Here is a 27,915-nt window from a genome sequence, read left to right on the forward strand (position 1 = left end):
CATCGTAAAGAATGGGGCATTTTGGGCAAGAGAGGAGGGATGGAAGGCCTCCTCCCAGACCAATCCTTTCACTTATCGTCACATGGCCGTCAATTCTTGGCCCGAACCTTTCTCTTCTTTCTCTCCACCAGAAAAATTCACGCGATCGCCGAGGACTCTGTTCCCCGACTGTCTTCATCTCCCCCGCGCCCCGAGAAAAGCGCGCCACACGGAGTCCTAGTGCCTGTGCGGCGACTCGCCGGGGCTGTGACTGTGGTGGCTCTGGGGGCTGGAGCCGGCGACGGTGGTGCCGGTGGAGCAGCAGCCTTTGCCGACGCAGTCGTCGACGCACTCGAGCAGGCAGGACGTCTTTCTGACAACGACGTGGTCTCCGGCGCCGTCCAGGGCGAGGGCGGCCGTGTCCTCGATGAGGGCGTTCTCGGCGCTCGAGAGAAACTCGGGCTGGATGGTGGCGCTGTGGATGCCGTAGGCGTGGAGGCACTTGCGGGCGCGCTTGGCCAGGACCATGTACTTCTCGCCGCCCTCGGCCGAGATGGGGAAGCTGACTTGGACGTGCATCGACGCGACAATCTTGGTGTCGGAGAGCTGCCAGATGTGGACGTGGTGGCAGCTCACGACGCCGGGCAGAGCCTCAATGTCTTCGCGGATGTCCTGGAGATCAATGTGGTCGGGCGTGGCCTGGAGCAGAATCTTCGAGGTGGCAAAGGTCAGGGGCAGCGCCGACTTGAGGATGATGAGGGTGATGAAGAGAGACACGGCCGGATCGGCGTACATCTTGCCGGGCCAGTCGGTCAACCAGATGATCAGGGCGGTAACCATGACACCGACGTTGCCGAGCGCGTCGCCGATGACGTGCAGGATCAGACCGTTCAGTCCGAGGTCGCCGTGGCTGTGGCCGTGACCTCCCCCCTTCTTGCGGTCCTTCGGCTTGTTGTGGTTGTGCTCGCAGTGCAGGCTCGAGTCCCTGCGAGGACGGCCGTTGGAGGACCGGTGGCGCGAAGTGCTCTTGTAGGTTGTGTTGCCGTTGCCGTCGCTCAGGAGAGGCGTGTTCTCGCTAGACTCGCCATCTTGAACAGCGCCGTCCTCCACATCGCTCTCGTCGGTGGTCCCGTCCATGTCCTTGGGCCTGGGCCGGCTGGCGTCGATGATCTCCTGTCGGAAACTGGAAGGGTAGATGCTGATGTCGTCGATGCTCGTGAGGCGCGAATGACGCAGACTGCTGGCTCTACGGCGCTCCCTCTCGCGACCTCTGGTGTTACTAGGGCCGCGGTTGCTGGGAGACTCGGACTCGCTGTCGAACCTGATGCGGCGAGGCGTGGTGGAAGCGCCCTCGGTGGCCCTGGCGACGGCGACCTCGGGCAGCACATCGATGGCTGGCCCGTCATCGTTGGCAATGGCGTAATTGTTGCGGTCGGCGACCGTGACTCGGCCTTCCTCGGCAGCATGTTCGTGAGAGTGGTGGTGGTCGTGTTCGCCGTCACCGTGACCGTGGTCATGGTCATGGTCTCCGTGTCCGTGGTCGTGGCCGTGACCACCAAGCACCAGGAAGCCCACAAGGTTCGACGCGAGACCAATGGAGCCAACAATGAGAATGAGCTGAGGATTTTGAATATCGGGAGGATCGAAGAATCGGGAAATGGCCTCGAGAATGATAGACACGCACAGCGCGATCAGGAAGACGGCGTTGAAGAAGGCGCCGAGAATCTCGGCGCGCAGCCACTACGTCGTTGGTCAGTCGTTTGGCCCAGCACATGCTCGAGAAGGCGGCAGCACATACACCGTAGGAGTACTTATCAGTGGTCGCCTTGCTTGCGACGGCCACGGCCCAGAGACCGACGCACAGAGAGATGATGTCGTTGAGCTGGTTCCGATCGGGTCATCGGGTCAGTGGCGCCATCTCCGAGGCAGTGGGTTCGCGACAGAGAACTCACCATGTGAAAGGCGTCGGCGAGCAGGGCCAGGGATTTGACGAGCAGTCCGACGGTCAATTCAGTAACGAAGAAGACGATATCAATAGCCAGCATAATGCTGATGCGCGTCGACTTGGACCACGCCATGGTGGGCGGTTGTTGTCTGCGGACAGTGGGTGGGGGAATGATTTGGTCGGGTTGGGACGGCGACGGTCGTTTTTGAGCTCGAAGAGCTCCGAATCGTGGGAGGTAGCCAGTCAAAAGAAACAACGAGGCAAAGAAGACAGGCGTGCCGCCTTCAAAAGAAATCACAGCTTTGACTCTGTGATGGTAAAGAAAGGAAGTAGGGGGATCTTTAGAAAATGACAGAGAAGGTTTGGGGGGTTGCGAGGGGCCAACGACGATAGGACCAGCATGTTTGGCAGCCGTGACAGGGAGGGCGAGACAGGGCTATGACGCTTGTGCTTTTTTGCCTGCTTACCTCACCTCACCTGCTTCAGATCCTTACGACACTCAGGTCACTATGCCTGAGCAGGTATTTCATTAGAGTTCTCCCTACCATGTCCTGGCCCTCGGATGTCTTGCCGGCCTCGCTGACAGTGGGACTGCAACGCTGCTGGGCCAATCGGCCGACAGAGACGTGCTATTCGAAATGCCGACGCCCTTGAGGTGAGTTGTTCGGCCCCGACAGCTCGGGCGAAGCGAGGCGAGGCTGTATCAAGGCCTGGCGCGAGAACCCCGAGCTCTCCAACGTGTATACTCATATTTAAGAAGGACTACAGCAATACCCCTTGGTAGATCGCGGTATCATCATCTTCTGTTGGCAATCTTCCCACAAGGCCCTTCTGAGACTTTCGAACAGACCGCGCTGGCGACAACAAGATCTTGTCGTCGACCTGACTACACGCATGAAAGCGTAAAGGGCAGTGGTATCACAGGCTGCTGATGCTGCAACATGCATGCGAATACATCGCCTTCCGGTGCTGGTCCAGGCTGTCCGTCACGAGTACAGCTTGTGCGACAACGACCGTGATGAGGATGGCCGAAAGTGGACTTGTGTGATTAGGGACCAACCCAGGCAATAGCGCCGTCTGGATCGCACCGATTATTCCCCTTGAACCACCGCCTTCGTACACCAACAAAGCCTCGGCTGCGCGATGAGATCCATGTACCTCCTGAAAGGAGCTGCGGCAGAGGATGTCGTGTTCGGCTGCTTGTAATCGAGACTCGCCTACAATATTGAATTCAAATATCCTGTGAACTGCCCCTACCCAGGTGCGACAAGAACACGACGGATTCATTCCGGCCAGCTTCTGGAGCCCGACCTACTTGGTCTTCGAAAGTTGATCTTTCTGAGCAGATCATAATGAATTCATCAAACGCGTCAAACTTTTGTACTTCCCACAGAAGGACGGCCACGCTTGTCTGGGCTTGACTCGATTGGCAATGTTGGCCGAGCTTGGCCTACATTTGCTTCGCTTGAGAGAGATACGAGACCAGAGACAAACCACATGACGCCACGGGCCGATCGCGAGAGCAACATCATGGCGATGAATCATCGGAGATTCATGACCCTAGGCGGAACATAGGCGAAACATGTCCGGCTACTGATCGGCCAGAATGAACAGAAGGTCAGACTCACCTGGGCTTGTTCAACACGATTCGGCAGAAAGAAATGCTCTCGCGAGCTCCAAGCTCATCGATGCTCCAAGCATAACGATCAGCCTCCAATCATGCTCACGTCATTTGCTACGATGAGGGCTATCCTGCCTGAACCTTGATACCTCAAAGACCAAGGCTGAGAAGCAGCGGCACGTCTTCTAACCATCACCTAGATATCTGAAATCATCTCCTCTTCACAGTTGTATAGAGCTTGAGATACAGGCTCAGGCCAGCTTGATCGGCTTTAAAGGCTTCAGTCGCAAGGCCTCGCTGGTGTTTCTGCTGGCCTTGAGATACAATTACACCATGAATTAGTTGGCCTTGAAACTGTTTCTCTACTTGTCTTTCTGGCTCTGCAAGTGCAGCAGCCTCGTATCATGTAGGACGTCGGATTCACACCAGAACACAAGAATACACTGGAGAGGGTAATTCAGTCGAGGCCCTGCTCGGACGTAGTCATCAACAGGAACAGACGACCACCTTTGGGCGTAGCTCGCTCTGCAAGAAACCCGTTTTGCAATCTTCAGTCTCATGCTTACCACCAGAGCTTGCATAACTTCCTCCCAAAGTTCGCAACTACTGCTCGGTTGTGGAAGTCCCGGCAGCTGGATATCCGGTGTTGGTTGGGCTGATGGCCCATCAACTACTGCGAGTGTGACAGCTCGAGACAAGCTGTTGACGGCGCCGCCCTTTGAGCACCACGGTGCTGGACCAACCCTCCTCACCTGCGTACGCCTTGGCAGGCGGCCCCTTTCCTTGGAGCTTGCCCTTCATCCTCATCGTTACTGCATTTGTATCAGACCTCGTACGGCCTGCTGAGAAAGGGTGCATAGAAGGCTACAGTGAAGGCTTTCAAACCTCTCCGGCTGTATCCGAACGTATGACACACGAGATATACTCCATGAGGCTTACTTCTGCTCCCGAAGACCGACCACATGCAGCGTCCGCATGGTATCGTTTCCGCTCCGCACTTGATCCCCTCATAGAGTTTAATGGCTGACGAGGAGCAAAGTATGATGCGGCGACTGTCGTTTCTGTACAAGGGCGTCAAAAATGCCTCGGGATCTCTCGCTGGTAAAACATTTTTCATTCGCCCGACGTCAACTACGAATCAGCCTCCCGTTTCCGACCGAGATGTCGTTACTTTGACCACGTCGAGGGCAATAAGAAAGCCAGTGAAGACAACTATCAACTGTAAATAAAGTCAGTCCATTGAGCCATGAACAAGACTTCGGTACTGGTAGGCAACATACCACGAAAGACACTCCTGCCAAAACAATGATTTCAAACCCTCCAGTCAATGCTTTCCCTCTGATCATGGCATGCTGTAGCCTCCAGACACGACTTGTTCCCATGATGACTGTGCACATGGCAAATGCGTAACACAAGGTCGCCAGCGGCCTGCCTACGTTGGTATAGCCGAAGCCCGAGTCGGGATCTTCGAGGACGAACAGCTGCGCAACCAGGGTGCCGGTCATGGCGGCCATCAGGGCAGTCCTAAGATACGCCAAGAATGTTCTTTCGACGGCTTCACGTGGCAAACAAAAACTTGAGTCAGCTGCTGTCTTCTGGGAGATGATGTGGCGGGGATAAGGGTTGACGGCAAGGAGGCATAAATAAACTCGGATGCCGCCTCCGTGCCGGATTCGGTCAGCCCGCAAAGTAAGGTGGTTCGAGGCTCCGAATCGCCAGACTTGATACGGTTGAAGGGATTAAGAACGAAGACATATGACAAAAGGTCCGCAAACAACAACAAGAGTGATGAAGACACATTTGGTCCAAGCCACGGAGACACAGTTCCGGCGTCAGATATACACCGACAGGGCTAGGTGTGGTTCGGTGAGGGGTGCGAGTATGGGTGCGGGGAGTGGAGCGCACGCATGGGAAAGTAGACTCTGGCTTTCAGCAGCCATTGTGGTACCCGCTCGCGGAGACAGGTCGAGATGGACCATAATCCGGTAAGGTCAGGGTTCTAGAAAGACGCGCACTTGCAGCCGGAACGAGGCAAGTCCACGAGCAAAGCATGCAAGTGCACCGAAGCAGCAACAGGTTGCAGGTCCGCTTGGAGAAACTTGCGTTGCACCTGTACACGCCCCCTCCCCCAGCTCCCCATGTGCGTGCGGAATACAACGTCGGCCGTACTGGTAAACGGAGAGGGTTGCGGATGAGTCTTCCGGAACGATCTGGGGACAGTCGATGCGCTTACCAGGAACAGGGAACAACCGAAACGGATGTCTAGACCTAGAAACGGTAGGAGACGTCTGCAACATACCTAAATGATCGCGACATTTATCAAAATCGACAACACAGCTGACGTGCTGAGACCAGAACTGTTTGAGAGAAAAGGGCTCGGTGTGAGGATCTGAAGTCGTGGCTCTCAGGTTGGCTGTTGCTTGAGATGAATGTGAGCCTGGTCGAATCTAAAAACCAGTCAGTCCGGTGATGAAAGTTGGGGTAGAGGAGCGTAGCAACTACCCACGAACCTCTGAGAGCTCGTAGAACTCGTGATTCCGCCTGGCAGCCATATTCTGAAATGAAGGTCGGCTTGTGGTCGAAAAAGAGCCGACCAAGGTCGTATTCAGGTGGTGAGACCTCGGAGAATAAAATAAGAATGCAGTCGGAGGATGCGCCGCGGTGGCAAAGCGCGCTCGCTCTGCAGGGTGCTTGTCGAACCTCTGCTCGGACAATTCTACCACTTCTGTAGGGCAGCCGGTAATTCGAGTCCTTTCTCCGCCAGGGCGACGGGGTCTGCGGGCCTGGTCTAGGAGATGTGCTCTTTCGAGCCCCTAAACAGGCGGATATCGTCTCTCAACGCACGTGTTAATTAATGATGGCGTTGGGATGAAGTTGGGATTAAGACGTAGATGGGTGGCTTGATCGGAAGCAGGACCGAAGACACGACTGAGAGGGTTTCTTTTTGAGCAATGTTGGACGCAAATGTACGACTGGTCGTGAAACTGAGATTGCAAGCATCGGCGAGACTACTTGAACTTCATAGACCTATTTTGAGAGGTCGGCGATGATTGTTTTCTCGGTGTCTAAATCAACGCCCTAATCCTCGGGATTTGATACTCAATGAGAGATAGGGTACGCGGCGGAATGCAATACGTTGTACCGTGCAAAGCGGTGAATACACTGTCGGCTGGGGCGGTGCTTGCTTTGTTGAGTCCCCTGGAACGTAGTGTTTACAGAGAGCTCTGGTGAGACTTGCGGCAGCAAGCGTGAGTTCAACACAGTGTCGAAACTATGATGCAACATCAGGCAGGTCGGGAAAGGGCTTCTTTCCTGGCCCTGCCTCAACTTCATTTCTTGTCCCAAGTTGCCTTGACCATATTCCTCAGTCATCTACTCCGCCTACCTACCTACCTACACTACCTTACCTACTTTATACCCTTGTACAGTATTACCCGCCGACTGTCGCCATCATTGTCGCGGGCCTTCTTGACAGAGCTGGACCGACCTGCACACGGTATCAAAGCCGTGACTGGGTTGTGGGCGATGCGACGTTGACTTGCATCCCGAGCCGATATTTGGCCGGAAAGCAACCATGTAATGCCCGCCTCCTTTCCTGGCCTGGCGGCTTTCTGCAGCAAGACTTCATCCAATCTTTTCGGCTCGATCCGAAAATCATCGATGGGAACGCGGCGGCTTCTTTACCAAATCAGGACGCGGCTGCTTGAGGCAGCGTGCCTGACCGGACAGCGTTGATAACGACAATTGGAGCCCCAGTGGCCTAGTCGAACTGCCCCGAGTGGTCCTCTTTGCGAGCGAGACGGCGAGCCCGAAGCGGATACACATGTCGGGCCGGACGCCCTCGACCGAGCACGACATAGCAAGCCGACCGTCCATCCGTCGTGGGTCATTTCCCATGACGCCGAATGCTTCCCAGAGGTATGACACCAACCCACGCAAATTCCCCGTGCCGCGTACCATAGCCCGCGACATGGTTCTCGTCCTAGCGAGACTCGGCGCCGCACATGTCGGGCGGCGGACCATTGCGGACCGATGTCCGCCAGTCCAAAGAAAAAAGAAAAAAAGTTCCGCCTGGGTCTCGCGAGATCGGCCGCATTAGGATCAGGGTCAACTGACATCGATGTGTCCCACGACAGGCGATCACTGCCTCCTCTGCCACCAGAGCCATGCTAGCGGGCATGAGAGTAACGGCATGCCACCGTCATGCTTTTGATCGAGACACAGCATGTCAAAATATTGACAGAAACCCGTTCCTCTAGCAGAAAAATTGATACTCGAATCCTCGGCATGAGGATACTCCGCGACTTTGCCAATTGGATGCCTGGCTCCTATCGCAAGAAGACAAAACATCCCTGCGGTCTCCCAGAGCCTGGCGTGCATCGTATCTATCTCCCATCCAGCGATGCACACGCCACCCCCAAGGTCCCGGCCTACGCGAATCGAGCTCTTCCAGCCAATCCGGCGTCTCCGTTTCAAGGCTTCCGGCCCGGCGGCCCGCGCCTGGGAGGCTTGCCCAAGACTCTCAGCACTGAGAACGAAATATCGAGGACCTGTCTCCATATCCAGCAGCCAATTGTCCCAGCTTCGCCCTCCCACCTGAATGTAACTCTCGACAACTGGTGATCGTGTCATTTGAACATGCACCGGCGTTCTGTTTACAGAAGAAGATGGCCAACGTCTGCCTTGCACAAAATGGGCCTTATTTGCCAGGCAAACCTTGATAGTCATATCTCTTGGCCCCTGGGGCGGACAAGCTCGTGTCTTTGGGGACCTGTCAGATGGTGAGGCCCCAATTTTGTGGTCTCTTAATCAGCTTGACGCAAGACATGGCAATCATTGAGATTGTAATGATATTGGAGGTCCAGCCTCGGAAGGCTTCTCAGTTGCTGGTCTCCCTTCCCCCAAAACGTCCCAGATCTGATTTTGGTCAGGCCTTTCGGAAGTGGCGGAGAAGATCGGTGATAACGACTTGGGTCGCAACGCTTGCTTGGTGCCTCTGTTGCAAGGTGCTTCGCAATCAAGATCTCAGCTCGAGCTGACACTGCTGCACAGGTTCGGGGGATTGACATGCTTCTTATGAGCTGTCCACATCAAATGCTGTCCGTCCTCGGCCAAGGTCCGATGGGGAAGATGTGGTTGTTGCCGACGGTCCCAGCCTCCGGGTCCCTCGCCACGCGGCGAGTCTATCCGTGCGATCGACAAGGGCGAGGGACCCTTGCCTTTGGAAAGGTGCGGGGATGACTGATGAGATCTTGGTTCTCCCCCAATTCTCATGCTTCTCCAAATCTGCAGATTCACTTCTTTGGTCGAGAGTGCGTCGCGTCCGTTGGAAGGGCTGCTTTGCGTATGCATTGTTGCTGGCGACACCTATTCAAACTATCGAGCCATTGAGTTATGCGAAAGAAACCTCGGCGGCCAGGATCGTCCCAGCGCCCTCAAGTTCTGCAGATGGACGACTGCACAGAGAGATTTGTGACGCCGGAGAAGCCTCCTCATTCTGGACTACCCTGGCTTTTACCACCACCTTTTTGCCCTGCTGCTGCTCTACCCGTGCCGCGCCGCTGCGTAGCGCTGCTAGAAGCAGCATACGCCAACCGACGCAGGACCTTTTATGAACACACCCTGCCGTGAATGGCATACAGGGTATCAAACGCTAGCGCAAACGGTAACAGTCCCCCACCGACTAAATTGCTCGCCAACAAATATGCCAGTGTCAGCGCCAATTGCTCATGCAACACCGCGAGGCCTGGCGCCCCTGAGAACACCGCTCACCCGGACCGTTCCTACCGGCCTGCACATACGGCGAGATTCGCGGTAATACAGTTCGAAAATGGCACGTTTGAAGTCCAGTGACCGGCCAACGATTCTCCACTTTGGACGTCCATGGTTCCTAGTAGGCTTGGCTACGTACACGACCTTAGCACACCCTAGGTTGGGGATCCTCTCATCCTCGTTGGCCGCTCCCTTATTGTCTATGACTTGCTTCCGTTTTCCGCCCAGGGCGTGATGACCACCCGCGGGGGGTAGACTCTACCCCCAAAGATGTCGGAAGCGAAGGCTACGGGTAGGTTGCCTGTCCGTCTGGATCGAGGAGGATGTTCGTCATCCGTCTCATGTTTCGTTCACCAGTACGCCAAGGCTCAAACCGTAATCCTCCACACTCTCTTGTTCTCGCTCAGTTATTGATGGCGAGCCCCGGCAGACGTGCTGACCCCCCTGTCACTGCCTACCGTCCTTCCTTCTCATATAAGACTTCTCGAGTCCGTCACCGTCTGTGCCATTGACCTACCTTGCCCTACATTTCCTGTTCTGCCTCGTCGTGTATTGGATCTGGGCACTCGCTGAACGGTGATCTTTTTTATCAAGAACACTGAAGGCCCAAGACACTTCTCATCTTCATCGACCCTCTTTTTGCATCGACGCTACTTCTTCTGCACTTGTACACTTGACAATCTGACTTGTCCTCACTGCCGTGAGGCCCGAAGTGGAAGCCCAGCTCTGAACCACTTTCGAATGCCACCGCACCGATATCCCGCGTCTTAGTTGGATCCACCGTGAGCAACATAGTTTGACCATTGACAATGAGCGGTACAGGAACCAAGACCAAGGCTGCCGCGTCAACGAGAAGCTTATTGTGACTATTAGATACTGAAATGACCAACTCAACGCCCAATACGGAGTTCTCTCCCCCATGCAGTCCTCAGCAGAAGTTTGAGCAACTCATGAAAGACACAAGAACTTCTGCCAGAAAGAAGCTTGCCCAGCTGACGCTGAAAGAAAAGGTAGATCATTTCATTTTGGTAGCAGTAACAAGCATGGGAACTAACCATGAACTAGGTCTCACTTCTTACCGCTGCCGACTTCTGGAGGACGAAAGCCATTCCTGAGAAGGGTATTCCCGCTGTCAAGACGTCAGATGGTCCTAATGGTGCTCGTGGTGGCATCTTCGTGGGAGGCACTAAGGTATGTCGATTGGTCTATAAATCCAACAAATTTGACTCACAACAACGTAGGCCGCATTATTCCCCTGCGGCGTATCGCTTGCGGCGACATGGAACAAGGACCTACTCTACGAAGTCGGCCAGCACTTGGCAGATGAAGTAAAAGCAAGATCGGCCAATATCCTCCTGGCCCCGACTGTTTGTATGCATCGGCATCCTCTGGGTGGACGCAACTTCGAATCATTCTCCGAAGACCCCCTCCTGACCGGCAAGCTCGCTGCCCAGTACATTCGAGGCCTGCAGGAGAAAGGCGTTGCAGCTACAATCAAGCGTATGTTCCTCTCCTTGTGTTTTGCAAAGAAGGCGAACTAACTCTAGCTAGACTTCGTAGGCAATGAGCAAGAGACACATCGTCTTACGATAGATTCTCTTATCCAAGAACGGCCGCTCCGTGAGATCTACCTTCGACCCTTCGAGATTGCTGTCCGCGAGGCCAACCCGTGGGCCCTCATGACGTCGTATAACTTGGTCAACGGCACTCATGCAGACATGCATGACCACACGTTGAGGACCATTCTGCGAGGGGAATGGGGCTATGATGGGTATGTCAGAGGCCTCACGGGATGTACGGGAGGTAGTTTTGCTGACGATGTGCAGTGCTGTTGTGTCTGACTGGGGTGGCACCAACTCCACGGTAGAATCCATCCTGGCGGGCTGTGACATCGAGTTCCCATACTCGCCCAAGTGGCGGTTTGACAAGGTCACACAAGCAATCCAAGACGGCAAAATCTCTGAAGGCGATGTTGACCGCGCCGCCGAGAACGTCTTGACACTGGTGGAGAGGCTCAAGGGGGATGACATGGCCGAAGAGCAGGCCGAAAGAGAGGACAACCGCGAAGAGACCAGAGCGCTCATCCGGGCTGCTGGCGCTGAAGGTCTCACTCTTCTCAAGAACGAGGGGGGAGTTCTTCCCTTGAACGCCAAAACGACTCGAGTTGCAGTGATAGGCCCGAATGCTAACCGAGCCATCGCTGGCGGTGGTGGTAGCGCCAGCCTCAACCCGTACTACAACACGATACCCCTGGATAGCATTCGAGCTGCATCCGAAGCCGAGATCACCTTTGCGCAGGGCTGCCACATTCACAAGTGGCTCCCTGTTGCTTCACGCTTCTGCAAGGACAAGTCAGGCAAACCAGGTGTAAGCATCGAGTGGTTTGCGGGCGACAGATTTCAGGGCGACCCGGTAGTGGTGCAACGAAGAACGAACACGGATTTGTTCCTCTGGGACTCCGCTCCTATTAGCGAAGTCGGCCCCGAGTGGTCTGCCGTGGCGACGACTTACCTAACTTCGAATTCCACCGGTACACACACCGTCAGCTTCATGAGCGTTGGACCAGGAAAGCTCTACGTAAATGGGAAGCTCGAAATGGACTTGTGGGATTGGACTGAAGAGGGCGAGGCCATGTTTGATGGTTCTGTCGACTACCTCGTCAAGGTCGAAATGGAAGCCGGTAAACCAGTTGAGCTGAGGGTCGAGATGACCAACGAACTTCGCCCAATTGCGAAACAGAAACAATTTGGTATCACTCACAAGTACGGAGGATGCCGGATCGGGTTCAAGGAGGAAGACCAGGTCGATTTCCTGCAAGAAGCAGTTGAGGCTGCCAAGGCTGCTGATGTCGCTGTGGTTATCGTCGGCCTCGATGCTGAATGGGAATCCGAAGGTTATGATCGACAAACTATGGATCTGCCGTCTGATGGAAGTCAGGACAGGCTGATAGAGGCTGTCGTCAAAGCTAACCCTCGCACCGTCGTCATCAACCAGTCGGGCACCCCTGTCACAATGCCTTGGGTTGATCGAGTCCCTGCTATCATTCAGGGCTGGTACCAAGGACAAGAAGCTGGCAATGCTCTGGCGGACGTGCTTTTCGGCTTCAAGAACCCCAGTGGTAAACTTCCAGTGAGTACCTGATTCCAAAAAGCTGATCGGTCGAGTTCAAGCCTAATATGCTGCTAGTCAACCTTCCCAAAGCGCATTCAGGATGCCCCTGCCTATAACAATTGGCCGGGAGAGAATCTCAAGGTCAACTACGGCGAAGGCTTATACATCGGCTATCGCTACTATGAAAGAGCCCTGGTAGAACCTCTCTTTGCTTTCGGTCACGGGCTGTCCTACACAACGTTTGAGTACGGGCGACCTTCTCTCAACAGTAAGATCCTAACACCGCATAACACCATCGAGCTTTGCTTTGCGGTCAGCAACATTGGGTCCGTCGCCGGCGCGGAAACGGTGCAAGTATATGTACGGGACGACAAGTCAAGGTTACCACGCCCCGAGAAAGAGCTTGTTGCTTTCGAAAAGGTCTTCTTGGAAGCTGGCGAGACTGTCCACTTACGTATAAACCTCGACAAGCATGCCGTGGGCTACTATGACACCGCGATCCCCAGCTGGATTGCGGAAGAGGGGACTTTCAATGTTCTCATTGGCGCTTCATCAGCCGATGTCAAGTATGCCCCGTCCGCTTCACTCCTACTCGGTATCACTTTGCTAACGATGAACTCAGATATACCATTCCATTTGAAGTTAAGGAGTCCTTCACATGGATTTTCTGAGCAATTACTTCCCTGTGATGCTCAAGGATGGAGTGTCACGGCATCCGGATTTCTTTGTGTTGAACTTTGCCTGCAGAATCGCCGCGCCTATGGGCAGCGATAGGATAGATGGTACGGATTCCAACAACACTGTCGTCTCACTTGAGATGGCCTGTCATTACAGCTGCAGGACACTTTCCGATGGAATGGGTTCTTCCCTTCTTCTCTTCCGTTCTTGACGGCTTCTCGAACGTCCACCCCACGCTAGAACAAGGCGGGAGTGGGGACGCAGTCGGCTGGGACATATTACCTCGCATCCTCGCGAAAGCCCCACGATTCTGAGGTCATGAGTCCCGGGAGAATAGCTGGGCGCTATTCCACGACTCAGAATGCGTCTGAACTACTTTCGGGATGGGACGCCTTGCATGGACAGCAGGCATAGCACTGGTCAAACTCATCGGTTGACGCTCCTTCGTTCTCTTTCGGCGTGTCCATCCATGACGTCTTATGCAGGCTCCATGCCCTGATAGCCCCTCGTGACCCGTGACAGTGAGATAACGGTGATCACTCGAAGCAGCCATGAATGTCATTGTTTCGCACATGATGTGCCGTGACATGCGGCGGGTGCGGGGGTGGTAGGGGCCTATCTCGGGGGGGCAGGTTCCATATTGCCTTTGCTGGTGATGGGCGCGGAGGTCAACACTGGTACCGGGGGTTGGTGACCCACGGTTTGGCATATTGCCCTCCGTTTACTCATAAGGATATGTGGACAACCGTCGTGCGGCGTCGCACGGCCATGGATACGTCTGAGCTTCCGTTCCGTCGGGTCCGGCATCAGCATCACGCAGACTGCCATGGCAGTGTTAGTCAAGCAGAGGTGGGTGGTTTGGGAAAGAGGGTGTGCAGTTGGGGGACAAGTGCCGGGGATCCCACTTCCTCAAGGTACGGATTCAAGTCTCATGATCGATGCATCGCATGGTTGATCGCCATGATGTGTATCTAAGATAGTGTACGTTGTCGCGGAGGCCCAACCAAAAGCCTATCTTTTAATGTCAGCGTGAGGCCGTATCCTGGCCGCCATTTCTGATCAGGATAACACTCGGTCGAGCGGAACGAGGCAGGCTCCCAGTCTTCAGATGAGGCGCATGGTGATATATCTTTGGTATGACCAAGTGTGTCTGTCCGCTCTACCAAGCCTTTCCATGCGTACCTGACCAGCGCCTGGAGTCTTCAGCTCCCCTGGCCTTGGCAGAGCAGACGCATGTGCGCGCATGGAAATGGACTGATCTGCTAGGTTCCTCTACCAACCTACAGGTAGCTTGGGGAGTTGAGTGCTGGCGGTGTTCTTTTCCACCAAGATCTACCCCTCAGACCGACCCAGAGATCGTCTGCACTGTCGTCCTTTGAGGGACATGGTAGTTCGCACCCATCCGAGGCCTGTGACTTGGAAAGAGTGTGGGCAGAAACGACGTGTCAGAAACGTGACTGTCAGGATGCTGATGCATGCCTATGATGGTTGCTCCATGGCATGGCGAGATCAAGACTCTATACATGTACAGCGTGCCTATTCACACGCCCTTCGCAGGGGTCCCACCGTTTTGCTCCCTGGTGATGTGACGAGTTTGCATGCGATAAGTTTGGAAGCACTCATTCTCGATAGAGGGGTTCACCCGGTCGCTGTCGAGTGCTACTGAGCCGCAGGGCTGCCATGCCGCCCGCTCGTGGTCATCGTGGTGTTCGGAAAGATACTGGACAAGAGAGCTCTGAGATGGGTATCGAGGAGTGGCGCGGCCGGTAGTGCTGTTGTGAAAACAGAGAGAAATGGTATGTCTTGCTGATACTGTGCTCGAAGGATCGAAAATGTGTCTTCAAGGTTGCTGAAGAATCAGCTTCTTGTTCTCTGGACCATGTGACATGGTGAAGGAAGTCCGATGGTAGGCTCATGGTACAATGCCTCACATACCAAAAGAGCGTAAGTCTGATTACCTAAGATACCACCTACCTTACGTACAAGTAAGGTTAGACAGCAAGGTAAGGTAGGTAGGTAAGGCAGGTCCTCAGCACGCGCCACAGCACGCGCCATGATGGCATTTTCAGGCTTTGGGCTCTCAAAGCAACCCCAGAGAAGCGCGGCAAAGCTTCCTGACGTCAATAGGGCAAGAAGGAGGCTACGATGAAACTCTATCACAGGACAGAACATCGCGGTGAAAGGTCGAGTTCTAGGCCTGGCGACTTGGCGTTAGGCTCAGGGGCGCTGTGGGCCTACCCCGGAGCATGCTCTAAAAATGACCATGCATGGTGGGTCCCCCAAGGCGCTCCTCTTCAGCAGCGTACTAGGTAGCAGCAGCAGCAAAGGGGCTCGCGCAACTTCTGGCCTCCATCAGAGAGATCATCCTGCCAGCAAACGTCAGCCTCAATTCCCGTCCAGCAGGTGCGTGATCCTGAGCTCGAGGCCGCCGAGAATACGGACAACCGACGAAGCACAGCACAGCGAAGCCTGATTCTGGCTGTGACCGCACCCTGCGCCACCCGCATCTATCCGCACCGACGACATCTTGACTTCGCATCGCGAGGCATCGCGAGGCATCGCGAGGCATCGCCGGCTGCCTGGCCGCGCATCCACACAGGCCGGAGAGTCGCAGCACCAGGTGATGGAGCATGGCTCCCTCGTATAGCAATGGCTTTGGGCCAAACACGGGATACCTCCCGCGGGTGCGCCGCAACAACAGCGTCGCCGCCAACTGCCGACACCTCCTCGCTGGTGCCCTCCAAGCGCTGCAGCAATCGGTCAAGGCGTTGCGAAACAACCGGTCCGGCCTGCTGGCCAACCTTCTCACACGAGCCGCGTGGCAGGTCAGGATGAACCTGACGGCGCGCCGCCTCCTCAGCTTCCCCCACTTGCTGGTGGGCTTCTTCGTGCTGCTCATGTTGTGGGGAGAATACTGGGTTTTCGACAGCCGCGTCGCCAGTTGCAAATGGGACAAGTGGGAGAAATGGGTAAGTCGCTCTGTGCACACCTTGCCGCTCCAGATGAGGAGAGCCTTCGAGACTGATGCCGCCCGTTGTTGCAGCCAGCAGGAGCTACCCCTCACCACCTCGTCTTCGTCGCCGACCCCCAGCTCATCGATCCGCACTCCTACCCTGATCGGCCGTGGCTCCTGTCGGAGCTCACCGTGCTCATCACAGACAACTACTTGCGCAAGGGCTACAAACAGCTGCGAACCCAGCTGCAGCCCGACTCGGTCTTCTTCCTCGGCGATCTGTTCGACGGCGGCCGGGAATGGAAGACGGCCGTGGGCGATTTCAGCGATCCTAGGTGGGCGGCCGGCCACCGACCCAAGAACGAGCAGAAGCACGTCAAAACGTGGAACAAGAAGTACGGAGAAGGGTTCTGGCTGAAGGAATATGCGCGCTTCAGCGACATGTTCATCAAGGACTGGAACACCGGTGGGGAGCAGCCCGGTCCCTGGCAGAGGGGGCGGAAGCTCGTTGCCGGGCTGCCAGGCAACCACGATTTGGGATTCGGCGACGAAATCAAGATCCCCGTGCGCGACCGCTTCAGCGCCTTCTTTGGTGACGGCAACCGGGTCGACGTCATTGGCAACCATACGATCGTGTCCGTCGATACCGTCTCGCTGAGCGCCGACTCATCCGACGCCCTGACTCGGGCCGACCTGAAGTCCATCTACGAACCCGCAAACATTTTCCTCCAGGATGTTCAGTCGTTGAAGCAAAAGGCGGTTGAGAAGGAGCTCCGGTTCTGGCGCGGCGAGGTCGCCGAGGTCGCCTTCAAGCACGAGGTCGAAGACGTGTCCCGGCCGAATCTCGACAACGTTCCGCGCCTCAACCCCGACCAGGCCAACGGCGACTTCCCCACCATTCTTCTCTCCCATGTTCCGCTCTACAGGGACCCCGGCACGCCTTGTGGCCCCCTTAGGGAGCACTGGCCCCCGCTGCCGAAGCCTGCCGGGCAGACGGAGCCCGTGAAGCCGGATCACCGTAACGCGATCTCCGTCTCGAGGGGCTACCAGTACCAGAACGTGCTGAGCGAAGAGGACTCGGTCAAGCTCGTCAAGAGCATCGGCAATGTCGTCCATGCCTTCTCGGGCGACGATCACGACTACTGCGAGGTCGTCCACTCGGACAGCAAGAACAACGTGCGCGAGATCACCGTCAAGAGCCTGAACATGGCCATGGGTGTGCCCACGCCCGGCTTCGTCATGGTCAGCCTCTTCAACCCCGTGGACGACCACGGAAAGCCGCTCCCCGGCTCGCCACAGCAGACACTGCAGACGCACCTCTGCCACCTGCCGAACCAGATCTCGACCTTCATCAGGTACGCCGTCTTCGGCGTCGTCTGCCTCGCGGCCATCGTCGTCCGCGCCCTCCTCATGCCCGTCCTGGGCTTCACCCCCTTCACCCTCGCCGCGGACCAGCGCCCCGGCGCCGGCGGCCTCCTGCCCACCTACAAGGACAAGGTCGAGGACGACGGCTACTACGCCCACCACAACTCGACCACGGCCGCCTCCGGCTCCTCGCAGTTCCGCTCCTCCCGCCTCCGCAGCTCGTCCCTGACGTCCTCCGCCAACGGTTTCGGCGGCAGTGGCGGCGCCGCGCGCGCGGGCTCGACAGGCCGCCACAAGCACTACGGCAAAAAGTGGGGCTGGGCCGAGAAGAGCGGCCCGCGCATCGACATATACAGGGACGACCTCTACGACAGCGGCAAGTCGCGCTCGCTCGGCTCATCGTGGCGTGCCGCGTCGGCGAGGCCGCGGACGTCGCTCGGGCTCATGGGCCGCGAGGTGCTGGCGTGCGCGTGGCGCGTCGCGTGGATGGTCTTGCTGTTCTGGGCGTATCTGGCGCGCAAGGGCTGAGTGAGCGGCTCATGTCCGCATTTTTTGTTGTTCTAAAGACGGTCCGTCCTGGAGGGATAATAGAGCGAGGGTGGTGGCATGATACGGTTGGACATGAAGTGGAATATTCCACATATAGAGGGGTCAGCATTGACCTGGCTCCCGACCCTGTATATAGCGGGTCAAAATGGTCTCTCATTGTATCATATCTGTAATGAATGGCTGAGGCAGCCTGCTGGATAATGCTACTGGTTGTCACCGAGTCTGGCCTTGGGGATACTTGATGATATCCTCTTGACATTGAGCAACTAGGTTAAGCAACTTGGAGCATGAGACTTCCTGCGCGAGCTCGACAACGACAGGGCTGTAACAGCTCCCTGTATTTTTACTGGACTTGGTAAAGGCTCCTTTGCAACCAGGTGTGGTTAATACAATGCCAAAGCCGGTCACCGTAAACTCGGCAACGAGTGTGCGTACAGCAACGTGCCCTTTTCCAGACATAGCAATTCATAAAGCACAAGACAACAGTCCGATCATCTTCCTCCATACTGCAATCCCTCCTCCAGTCTCTCGCGCACTCTACAGCCTTCAAATCCTCATTCTCTTGTCGGAATGGGCGTCGGCGGGCTCGTCGACTTCATCGACTTCGGATCTCTGGCGTTTTCTGCTTTGCATATTCATACTGGCCCAATCCACATTCTCGTTCTCGTTGTAGTCGTCATAAGAAAACATCGCCCCGCTGTCTTGCGTGCGTTCACCATACGGAGGCACAGAATGGCTGTCATTGCCGTACTCGCCGCGACGCGCTCGGGTTTCGAGGCCGATCCTCGTCGAGCCCGAGGATATTGTTCGATCTAGCTCGTACGTAAGCCACGCGGGCCAACTTTGGCGAGACTCGTGACTATATTGATCAGTATCAGGGCCCGTATGTCGGGCACGCCAGGCGCGTCCGGCTTTAACCTCTTCTGAAGATCCATGAATACGCGGTGTGTAGTCGGTTCGATAGAGGCTTTGTCCGCTGGGGAGTCTCTCCTGAGACGAAGGGTAGGACGAGGACGCATTCAAGGCGGCTTCATGGTGCTGTGACACTTGTTGTCGAAGTCGCTCCTTCTTTTCGCGGCGTGATCCCTTCAGGCGGGTTTGGGCAGCTGAGCTGATGTTCCTACCACCACCCGACCTGCTTCGCTGAGCATTTTCGCCTGCATTCTATGCGGAAGCGGCCTTCTCCATGATTTGGGCTAGCTCTGTGGTTGACGGAAGGGAGGCAGTGAACTTGCCGTCCCACTCGCTGATCCGGACATTCACAGGGACGCCGCCTTCCGAGATGACGTTGCCGCTGACATGCCGTATCTTAACTGCCTGAGCCGAGGAGTTGTTCGAGTGCACACGAACTAGGTCTGACTCGACGTTTTGCACGACGACGATGCCTTCTTTGAACACGACATTGGAAGCCACGGTCATTCGAGAGCCGCGCACAGATACAGGGATCGGTAAATGCTTCTCAAGGTGCGTCGTGTGTAATATGTAGACGTTTCCCGCTACGTTGTCGACGGTGATGGTGGATGCATCGGCGCCAACGACTTGATCGGGATTGCAGTTGTAGAACAAGAAAACGGATCCCTCGATGTTTTTGATCGAGAGCTGCTTGTTGGTAACACTCAAGTCCTGGACTTTGCTAGCCATTGTGGTTGGCTCTTCTGCGTAACAGCTGGGGAGGAAGCTTGCCGAATATGGACAAGAAGAAAAGAATGGAAGATTGTTCGCAGAGCCCTGAAATATTTGGGACCAGGTAACCACTGAATGAGCGGGACGGTGTTCGTAATCTGGACAAAGTGCCGGTGCTTGAACGGCGTTCCAGGGCGCCGGAGGTTCGTCGAAGCTGAGTGAAGAAAAGAAGGTTGAAACGATCGTACAGCATTCGAAGTCTCGACTTATTCGCTCGAGCGGCTTGCGGTGGTTTTTGACAGTCTGCTCTCAGCATTGATTGAAAACAGAACGTGAATTTGAGAGAGGGTTGAGGTGGTTGAAGCTGGCAGATATGATGAAGTAGCTACACCCGGAGATGCTGGGGTGTAGATGGGGGCTTGACCTCGGGATCAGGAAGGTAGAAAGGTGCCTACCTACCTAGGTGGTAGATGCAGAAAGTGGTATTGAGTAGCAGCGAAGATAGAAGGAAGGGGCGGCCTGGGTGGTTAGATGTGCCTGCTTTTCTTGAAACAAATGGAAAGAGCAAGTTGGTGATTCCATCCGCTGTTGCCCGCCGTCCACCTCACTTGCCCTGTTATTTTGGCTCCGGCTATCGTTCTGAATAGGAATCGACGTAGGTACTTTTTCTAAGTATCTGATCAGCAAAACCCCAGCTGCATGCTTGTCGTTCTTTGGCTTCTTTTTCAGGGCTTACCTTCCTTGGGTGTCAACGGTTAGAGATCAAGAGTGGTGCGACAACACCGTCGTGAACCCGAGCAACGGAGAAGGTCAACAGCTGACTGAACTCCCCAGACTGTGCTGAGATCCTCCGACATTTGATCCTTACGCCCAATCCACTCCTAGCTCAAACAGGCCAGTCTAGCCAAAGGATGCTGAGAAGATGTCTCTTCCCCCAGACGTCACTTGGCCATCTCGCGCTGCCATGCGTGAATAAAAAGGGGGTATCAGTTATTACTAGCATGGTATCTTATCCTCCGCATCTTCCAGCCCATATAGCCCAGGCCCACGACATTACACGCCTCACAAGGGCGCACCACCAGCTCAAGACAGGCTCGCCGCCCGGCTCCTCCGCCGCCTCTTCGCCTCATCCAGGTCATAGTTGGCATAACGGCACGTACACTGCCCGGCCCCGGCCTCAACGGGGATCACCGCCCCAGACCCCTCGCGACAGCTCGGCCCCTTCTTGCTAACCTGCTGAATCTCCACTTCACCAGGCCACTCTCTCCAGTCTGCACCCTCGTCTGCATCGCCCGCATCCGCCATTGACGTCCGCTTCCTGTCGCCGCCCTTGACCTTGTCAGTCCAGACCACGCCCCTGAAGACGGTGTCGTACGAGCACGTGGCTCCAGTCGCCGTGTAGTTCCCTGGCACGACATCTCGGTCCATCTCGATCTCGAACTCGAGCCGCTCGTTTACCGTGTTGCCGTCGCGTAGCATCATGGTCACGTTGCGGAAGCGCGGCGCAAAGGGGTTCTCTGCGCTCGACACGGTGTAATCCGGTCTGTTGGCGCCTGCATCGGGCGCGGTGATAGTCCAGAAAAAGATGGCGCCCGCGGCCGAGGGATCCTCGGCGTGAGTCGTGAAAGGAGGGCAGCGCCAGGTAGCCGGGTCGGACGTGCAGTCTGATGACGCAGTCGTCAATGCCGTCTGGAAGGAGAAGGAGCCGGCGGGATACGCCGCTGGTGATGTTGTTGGCTCCGAAGTGCCGTTGTTTGCGCTGGGTCTTGTTAGTTACGAAACATGATAGCGGCATAAGCAACCAAGAAAAGCAAAAGGGGAGAAAAAACACGCACCCGTTTCGTAAGCCAAGAGCCAACCCAACAGACAGACCGACGATGATCAGAACGAAGAAGAGCATAATCAGGCAGATGCGGCACCACCCTCCCCTGCGCGCAACCCACGCGTTCTCTGTGATCCTCTCTCGCCGCCCCTTTTTCTCCGTCACGGCCTCCCGATCCGGCGAATCCCAGGCAACGCTGTTCCTCAGCGGGCTCGGCCACAGAGGCTCCTTGCTATGGCGGGGATAGTACGATGGCGGGGGGTACGGCGGAACGTTCTGCTGTTGGAGCTGCTGAAAAAGGGTGTACTGCTGCGGCTGCTTCTGGGGCGGCGACCCCGTTGCGCTGGTCGAGGCAGAGCGATACCGCGCCGGCCGATGGCGTTGGGGACGGCGCGGCGTCACGGGCAGGGAGCTCGCGCGGCGATGCGGTGGGCGAGATGGCGTATCTTGCGGGTACTGTAGCTGTGGCGCGCCATGTTCGGCGATGCTAGGCATGCGCCCTACGCCAGGTCGGCCACTGCGTGGGCTCGGCGTGAGGAAATACTTGGGCATGTTGAGCCCTTGCTGGGGCGTCGACACGACCATATCGTCGGGACTGAAAAATTTGGTGGCAAAGGAAGCTTCGTGCGTGACGGCGAGTCACGAGCTCCGTATTATATCAGACGTTGGCTTGAAGTGTCCCGGACAGACAGTATCAAGCCCAGCGTGCCGAGCTTTCTAAACACACAGCCCAAGACTCGAAAGCTTCGACAAGAGACCCTCCACAGTCGTGCTATGGAGTGATGCCAACGTCGTTGGCGCTGGGTCAGGTTCAGGTGAGGGACAGGGCTAAGCGCGCGGTACACCCGTCTTGGTGGTGTTGTAATCTGGCGTGGTTTGCTTGGGGCAGTCTGCCCTCTCGAACATTGGTGTAAAGGGAACGAGGACGATGGATGAGAACCGAGGGGCAGGTAAAGGGCGAAAGAGACTTTCTTTCATGGAAAAGAATTTCATAGAAAAGAAATAAGTCGTTGTCTCTCTCAAGATGCAGAAGGGAAAGGATAGAGCTCTAAGGCAGGCGAGTGGGGTGAGTGTTTGTCTGTTTAAGAGAAGCAGCGGCAGATGCAGGCAATACTCGCTCCCTCCGCTCCTCTGACGTCGCCCTGGCCATGCCTGTCGCCAATCCATCGTCAAAATGACCCGGGCGGTGCCCGTTCTTTGGGCCCGGTCATCATCGCGGCCTTCTTCGTCTCCGTCTGCTTCTTCTTTGTCGCAGCGTCCCGCACTAGCAATGATTGAAATCCTCTGCTCTTCCTAGAGGCTCGTGGCGACCTGGGCCCCGCCCGGAGCTTCAGTGATCCAGGTCGGTGGCTTGGGGCGACTTGCTGGATTGGGAGGCGTCAAGCAGGCGAGAGCAGGGATGTGAGCTTCAGCGCCAGCTACGCCATTGGGCCACGCGCGCGAAAGAAGCTCTGATCGACAGAAAGGAAGTGAACCCTTCCGCTGCGGGCTGGCGAGATTTCGCGGCATCATCCCAGGCCCGGGCGGGCAATAGTCTGGCCCATGGCGCGGCTGTGCGGCGACCGTCATTGGCGCGAACGGTGACGGGGGGGGGGGGGGGGGGGGGGGGAGGTCAATGGTGATGCAACCCAGGCCTAACTGGGCACTTGGCCGTTGATGGCATGGGAGGTATGGGGCGGTCGGTTGCCAGACGTGCGGGTTTCGGTTGTTGGAACAAAGCTCGCGAGGGCGACGTATTGGGTCATCGGATTTCCATCAAGATCCCATGTGTCAAGTGCCTGCCGTTGAAACGAAACGGGGGGGTTCTGCCGAAGACATTGTCTTGCTTCCGTGGCACCAGTTCTGGGGTTTCTGGGTCGAGGGCGGTGTGGTTATTGGCGCCATGCGTGCCAGAGCTTGTGGTCTTAAGCATGGCCCGAATGTATTGGTGCCAGTTCAAGACCGTTCTGCAAAGGGGGCTGAGAGGAAGAGAGAGACAGAGACAGAGACAGAGACAGAGAGAGAGAGAGAGAGAGAGCGAGAGAAGGGGGGCGAGCTAAGGGTGGATCAAGATAGCGTGGTCAACATAGCAGCCAGGCGGCCATCGCGTGGTTCTTCGATCGTAGCGCCATCCCTAATAACCTTCACGAATCAGTGGCATCGCATCGTGACTCCTTGCTTGATTGATCGAATGCACATGCCCTTCTGCCACCAGTAAGTAAGTAGTCTGATTGTACAAAATTCGTCTTGTGTATGTTCTCGTCTATGCCGATGCCACCACATGTACCTCCTTTTCCTCCTCCTTCTTCGGAACCTGAATCTGCTCCATCTCGCCCTCTTCGTGCTTTATCTCCCCTCCCTTCTCGAGCTCGACGTAGGCAGGGGGATCCAGCGACTCGCCACCCTCCACCCAGACCTGCGCCAGTTCGTCCTCAATCTCCTGTCGCCTCGCCTGCCACTTCTCCACCTGGTCCAGTCGCTCGCGCAGGTCTTGGAGCTCCTTCTCGACCTGCATCTTCTCCCTCTCCGTGCCGATGCGGTCGAAGGACCACTCGTCGCCCTGCTCGCCCTGGCCGAGCGTGAGGTTGTACGTGTGATACTTTTTGAGCGAAGCGCGGGTCGAGATGGTGATGAGGGCTGGTTTCATGTCAGGAATGCCACCTCGATAATGCGTGACAGGATGACTTACTGATTCCCCTCTCCTTGCACGTCTCATACAAGAGACCCTCGACGTCACTCGAAACAGCGCTGGTGCCTTCGTCGATGATGGCGTACTGGGGCTCGTGGTACAGCAGCCTGGCGAAGCCCATGCGCTGCTTCTCGCCGCCACTGAGGATGTCCTTCCACTCCTTGCGCGTGTCCCAGCCGCCTTCGCGGTCGGGGAGGTAGCCGAGACGCGCATCCTCGAGGACCCGCTTAAGATCCTCCTCCGTCTTGCGCTTCTCGCGCATGTCGTGGTGACCGTCGGGGTAGATGACCTGGTCTCGGAGTGTTCCGATGCTGAGGTAGGGGCGCTGCGGCAGGAACATGATGCCGTCCTGGCCGGCCGACTTGGGCCGGCTGACGAGGCCGCGGTATACGGGCCAGAGCCCTGCGAGGACGCGGGCAATGGCAGTCTTGCCAACGCCGTTGGGGCCGTCGATCTACGTACCAGGTTAGCCAGGGTCGTCTGTTGCAGCGTCACTTCAAACTCACCAGGAGATGCTCGCCTCTCCTCACCACCATCGAGAGAGAGTCCAGCAGTTCGTCGCCGCCTTGGGGCCAGAGGGCAGGCGCGACAATGGGGACGTTCTCGAACCGGACACCGTCAAAGCCCTTCTGCGTCGTGCCCTGGACATCCGACAGCGAGTAGAGCTCGTTCTGCTGTCCACGTAGGTAGTAGGCGTCGGCATGCACACGATGCAGCGTTGAGATGAGCGTGTAAACTCGGCTCGTGTAGCCGGCAAGCTCGGACAGGTCCTTGATCGAGTACATCATTCGACCGCCGGCATCCGCGAGCGACAGCATGAGCCTCTTGTTGGTGATGAACTCCTTCATGCGGCCACGCTCCTTATTACCCTTCTCGGCGCTCTGAACCATCTCCATGGCACCACCAAGGCCACCCCACGCAGGCAGGAAGACGGGCAGAGAAGAGAGGAGGTAGCCATAAGCACTCCAGCTGTACTTGAGAACAAAGTCCTCAAGCATGTTGTAGCGGATCTTGAGCATGTAGATGCCCTCCATCCAGTTCTTGAGCGACTTGAATTCCTTATTGAGGAAGTGCTTCTCCATGTCGGCTCCGCCGTAGAAGGCAACCTCCTCCGCGTTAGCAATGAGGCGGGCGTGCAGGCTTCGGAAGTCGCCCTCCTTGCGTCCCTCGACAGCCTTGAGCTTTCCAAATGGCGGAGAGAGTCGGCGGAGGATGTTTGCGGTCAGGATGTAGTTGCTTGTCAGCCCGATGAAAGCCAAGGGGCCAAGCGAACGGTAGAGTTGATAGTTGAAAACACAGAGATCAACAAAAGGCTTGCCCAGAGACGAGTAGAGATTCGCGGCAGACGCACAGAACAGTGTGAGATCTTGCGTTATGAATTGGTCAGCGCCCTGACCAACGCCGCCGTCGAGGTTGGACAGTTTGTAGTAGTTCAGGTTGTTGTTCAAATACAGGTCATGGATATAACGTGTTAGGCGTGTCCTGAAGGCAATGGACACCTTGGACTCCAGGAACTTGATCATGGCATTGGTATAAGACGCTAGGCCGCCCAAGCCGCACCACTGTACTCCTGTTAGCGAAGCTCAAGTGAAGCGAGGGCTTCGTCTTGCGTTTGGCATACCTTGGCGAGACCTAACAGGAAGGCCTTGCCTTGTCCGGCAACGATATCCCGCACAATCTCTCCGTCGAGTCTCGCGACCACAAGAGAGAGATATGTGCGCAGCATGAGGAACATGCCGTGGCTGAGGAGAAGACCGGCCTCCTTGCTCGACCACCGCGGGATCATGATGCTCATCAAGCTCAAGAACTGGTGCAGGAAGGCCAAATTGAGACCGGGTTTTGTCTGCGCAGATGGAACAGTCCCATCGCCGAGTCCAGACACCCGCGGCGGGTTAAGAAAGAGGCGGCGATGGGCTTCGAAGGTCAAGGGCTTGGTTGTGTGGATGACGACCTTGGAGGTCCCCTCCTTATACGGCACATAGATGGTACGGGAGCCATCCTTATTGAAGAGCCACGAGTTGGTACGGACCAGCTTGCGACCTTGCTCCCTCTCTTCCTTGCGGCTTTTCCACCAGCGTCTCCCTCCAGCGGCGCTGAGTATGATGGATGTTGCGAGCGCTAGTGTGGCCAGAAGTCGGGTTGTTCGTGTCGTCTTGCGCAGTCGGGTTCGGAAGATGGTCGAGTACTTCTCGATGAAGGCCGCAATGGCCTCTTCGGCTGCAGACCCGCGAAGGGTCGATTGAGCAGCCATGTCGATGGTTGTCGGGCGCAAGCGAAGTAGCTTGGCGCAATGGTGTCGATTGATGCTATGAATGGGAACCCATTACAGATCGAAAGCGCCGGGCAGAAGCTGTCTTGCTGTTGAATCACAGAGGGTGTGTGACCATGACGGAGATCGGAGGGTGCGATGTGGTGTTGTAATTCCGGTGCAAGCCTTCACAGATGTGGCCTCGTTGGGGAAAACTGGCAGCGCTGGGCAAGCTTGTGATGGTGGTTTACGTTAGGCACGATGCCGATAGGTGGTCCCGTGGAGGGTCCCGCGAATGACCAGCTCGGATGTTGGAGTAACAAAGCCTCGGGTCTTCCAGCGCACCCAGTGGGATTTCACATGCTGGAATGCCAGCTGCAACAGGGATGGTCGGTGGCCTTCCCCATGGGCATGACGTTTACTCATCTCGTGCTAGTGGCGTGTGGCTTGTGACTGGCAAAATGTGGCGGGGCATCATCACGTATCGACGTTGTACGGATACCCACGTCTACGAGCCAAGTACAGCGCCGATGTATGCTCGTCATGATCCCCGGGGTTGCATTCACATTAGAGGGGAATGGCAAGATGTTTCAAGTCCTTCCAACGCGTTGTTCACAATATCGTTGATTATCTTGACTGCATCGGCTCTTGCCGAACGAATGGGGTAAATGAGATCTCAATGAGTCTTATTAACAGTGACAAAATCCCGAACCTTGTGGATCGGCTGAGGGCGCTCCGCCGACAAGCCCATTGCGACGGCTTCTTGGTTAATGATAATGTTCCCTAAGAGGCTGTATATTCAAACCTTTACGTAGCCCCAGTCACTCGAGGGTTAAGAGGCCCGTCGTTGAGTGGAGCAAGAATATTCGATATCAACCTGGCGATTCGAATTTCTTCGTCTCTATCACATGAGCTGGGGGTTGCTCTCTCATCAACATCGAAAGAACAGACGAACATCCTTGTCTGACGTATGTCGATCAGGTTGATATGAGCAATGATCTTCCTCAGAACACTGAGAATGTAGCCTTATTGCTCACGAACATATGACAAGCTTCATCGTCTCGTGTGTACGCATTAAATCAGAGCTCATGTGACGAAGCCCGTCGAGGGCGCTCCTTTGCGTAGATCGGCAATATGGGTACTAGTGAGAGATGCTTTCTTCATGAGCCATCACGGCGATGTGGCTTAGCGACATTGATTCTCATAGTCCTGATGGAAGTTTCTTGCACTGCGACCTTCTGTGCTCAACTGGAAATATCATGATCCCAGCAAAACTACACGTAGACATCCTAGCAACTCATTTCTGCCACTGTAGCTAAAGGCCCGGGCAATATGCCCATGGGCGTTGGTATAGGCCACTTCAGGCCATTTGGATGGGGTACTGATAGCGTGAGCCGGGAGGGTGGTTACTTCCACCAGGTTAGCCTAGCCTTCGTACGAAGAATGACCGACAACAGCATCGTGAGCCATGTTCAATACGGAAAGGAAGGCTCCGCCACTGATCACTGGGTCGACACTGGGAAAGCTTCACTCCATATTCTCTGTACGCCGACTTGAAAGCTTGATTAGCATAGGTATGAA

At 56.0% G+C, this 27,915-nt stretch overlaps 8 protein-coding genes across 8 annotated transcripts; 3 read left to right on the plus strand and 5 right to left on the minus strand.

The window, feature by feature from the left end:
* Window positions 1–216: 216 nt before the first annotated feature.
* VDAG_01059 (cobalt uptake protein COT1) lies at window positions 217–2,057 on the minus strand (the record flags this gene model as incomplete). Its single annotated transcript, XM_009649945.1, has 3 exons — window positions 217–1,719; window positions 1,778–1,861; window positions 1,932–2,057. The coding sequence occupies 3 exons, from the start codon at window positions 2,055–2,057 to the stop codon at window positions 217–219; spliced, it is 1,713 nt and encodes a 570-aa protein (XP_009648240.1).
* Window positions 2,058–2,416: 359 nt separating this feature from the next.
* Window positions 2,417–3,204, plus strand: VDAG_01060 (uncharacterized protein). Its single transcript, XM_009649946.1, has 2 exons — window positions 2,417–2,579; window positions 2,685–3,204. The coding sequence occupies exons 1-2, from the start codon at window positions 2,563–2,565 to the stop codon at window positions 2,854–2,856; spliced, it is 189 nt and encodes a 62-aa protein (XP_009648241.1). The 5' UTR covers window positions 2,417–2,562; the 3' UTR covers window positions 2,857–3,204.
* Window positions 3,205–4,644: 1,440 nt separating this feature from the next.
* On the minus strand, window positions 4,645–6,125 carry VDAG_01061 (uncharacterized protein). Its single transcript, XM_009649947.1, has 4 exons — window positions 6,056–6,125; window positions 5,845–5,992; window positions 4,826–5,100; window positions 4,645–4,764 (listed from the first exon to the last, which is right to left on the minus strand). Exons 1-4 carry the CDS (start codon window positions 6,095–6,097, stop codon window positions 4,684–4,686), a joined length of 546 nt encoding a protein of 181 aa, XP_009648242.1. The 5' UTR covers window positions 6,098–6,125; the 3' UTR covers window positions 4,645–4,683.
* A 4,001-nt stretch (window positions 6,126–10,126) lies between these two features.
* Window positions 10,127–13,202, plus strand: VDAG_01062 (thermostable beta-glucosidase B; the record flags this gene model as incomplete). The annotated part of the gene is made up of 7 exons (XM_009649948.1): window positions 10,127–10,133; window positions 10,191–10,327; window positions 10,383–10,508; window positions 10,559–10,817; window positions 10,911–11,088; window positions 11,144–12,446; window positions 12,519–13,202. 7 exons carry the CDS (start codon window positions 10,127–10,129, stop codon window positions 13,200–13,202), a joined length of 2,694 nt encoding a protein of 897 aa, XP_009648243.1.
* Window positions 13,203–15,736: 2,534 nt separating this feature from the next.
* VDAG_01063 (cell division control protein) lies at window positions 15,737–17,952 on the plus strand (the record flags this gene model as incomplete). The annotated part of the gene is made up of 2 exons (XM_009649949.1): window positions 15,737–16,075; window positions 16,150–17,952. The coding sequence occupies 2 exons, from the start codon at window positions 15,737–15,739 to the stop codon at window positions 17,950–17,952; spliced, it is 2,142 nt and encodes a 713-aa protein (XP_009648244.1).
* A 1,185-nt stretch (window positions 17,953–19,137) lies between these two features.
* Window positions 19,138–19,614, minus strand: VDAG_01064 (uncharacterized protein; the record flags this gene model as incomplete). The annotated part of the gene is made up of 1 exon (XM_009649950.1): window positions 19,138–19,614. One exon carries the CDS (start codon window positions 19,612–19,614, stop codon window positions 19,138–19,140), a length of 477 nt encoding a protein of 158 aa, XP_009648245.1.
* Window positions 19,615–20,679: 1,065 nt separating this feature from the next.
* Window positions 20,680–21,970, minus strand: VDAG_01065 (uncharacterized protein; the record flags this gene model as incomplete). Its single annotated transcript, XM_009649951.1, has 2 exons — window positions 20,680–21,355; window positions 21,432–21,970. 2 exons carry the CDS (start codon window positions 21,968–21,970, stop codon window positions 20,680–20,682), a joined length of 1,215 nt encoding a protein of 404 aa, XP_009648246.1.
* A 1,690-nt stretch (window positions 21,971–23,660) lies between these two features.
* Window positions 23,661–26,337, minus strand: VDAG_01066 (peroxisomal long-chain fatty acid import protein; the record flags this gene model as incomplete). Its single annotated transcript, XM_009649952.1, has 4 exons — window positions 23,661–24,058; window positions 24,087–24,540; window positions 24,593–25,648; window positions 25,708–26,337. 4 exons carry the CDS (start codon window positions 26,335–26,337, stop codon window positions 23,661–23,663), a joined length of 2,538 nt encoding a protein of 845 aa, XP_009648247.1.
* Window positions 26,338–27,915: the final 1,578 nt, after the last annotated feature.

This window comes from Verticillium dahliae, genomic scaffold, assembly GCF_000150675.1.
Source record: "Verticillium dahliae VdLs.17 supercont1.2 genomic scaffold, whole genome shotgun sequence".
NCBI lineage: Eukaryota > Fungi > Ascomycota > Sordariomycetes > Glomerellales > Plectosphaerellaceae > Verticillium > Verticillium dahliae.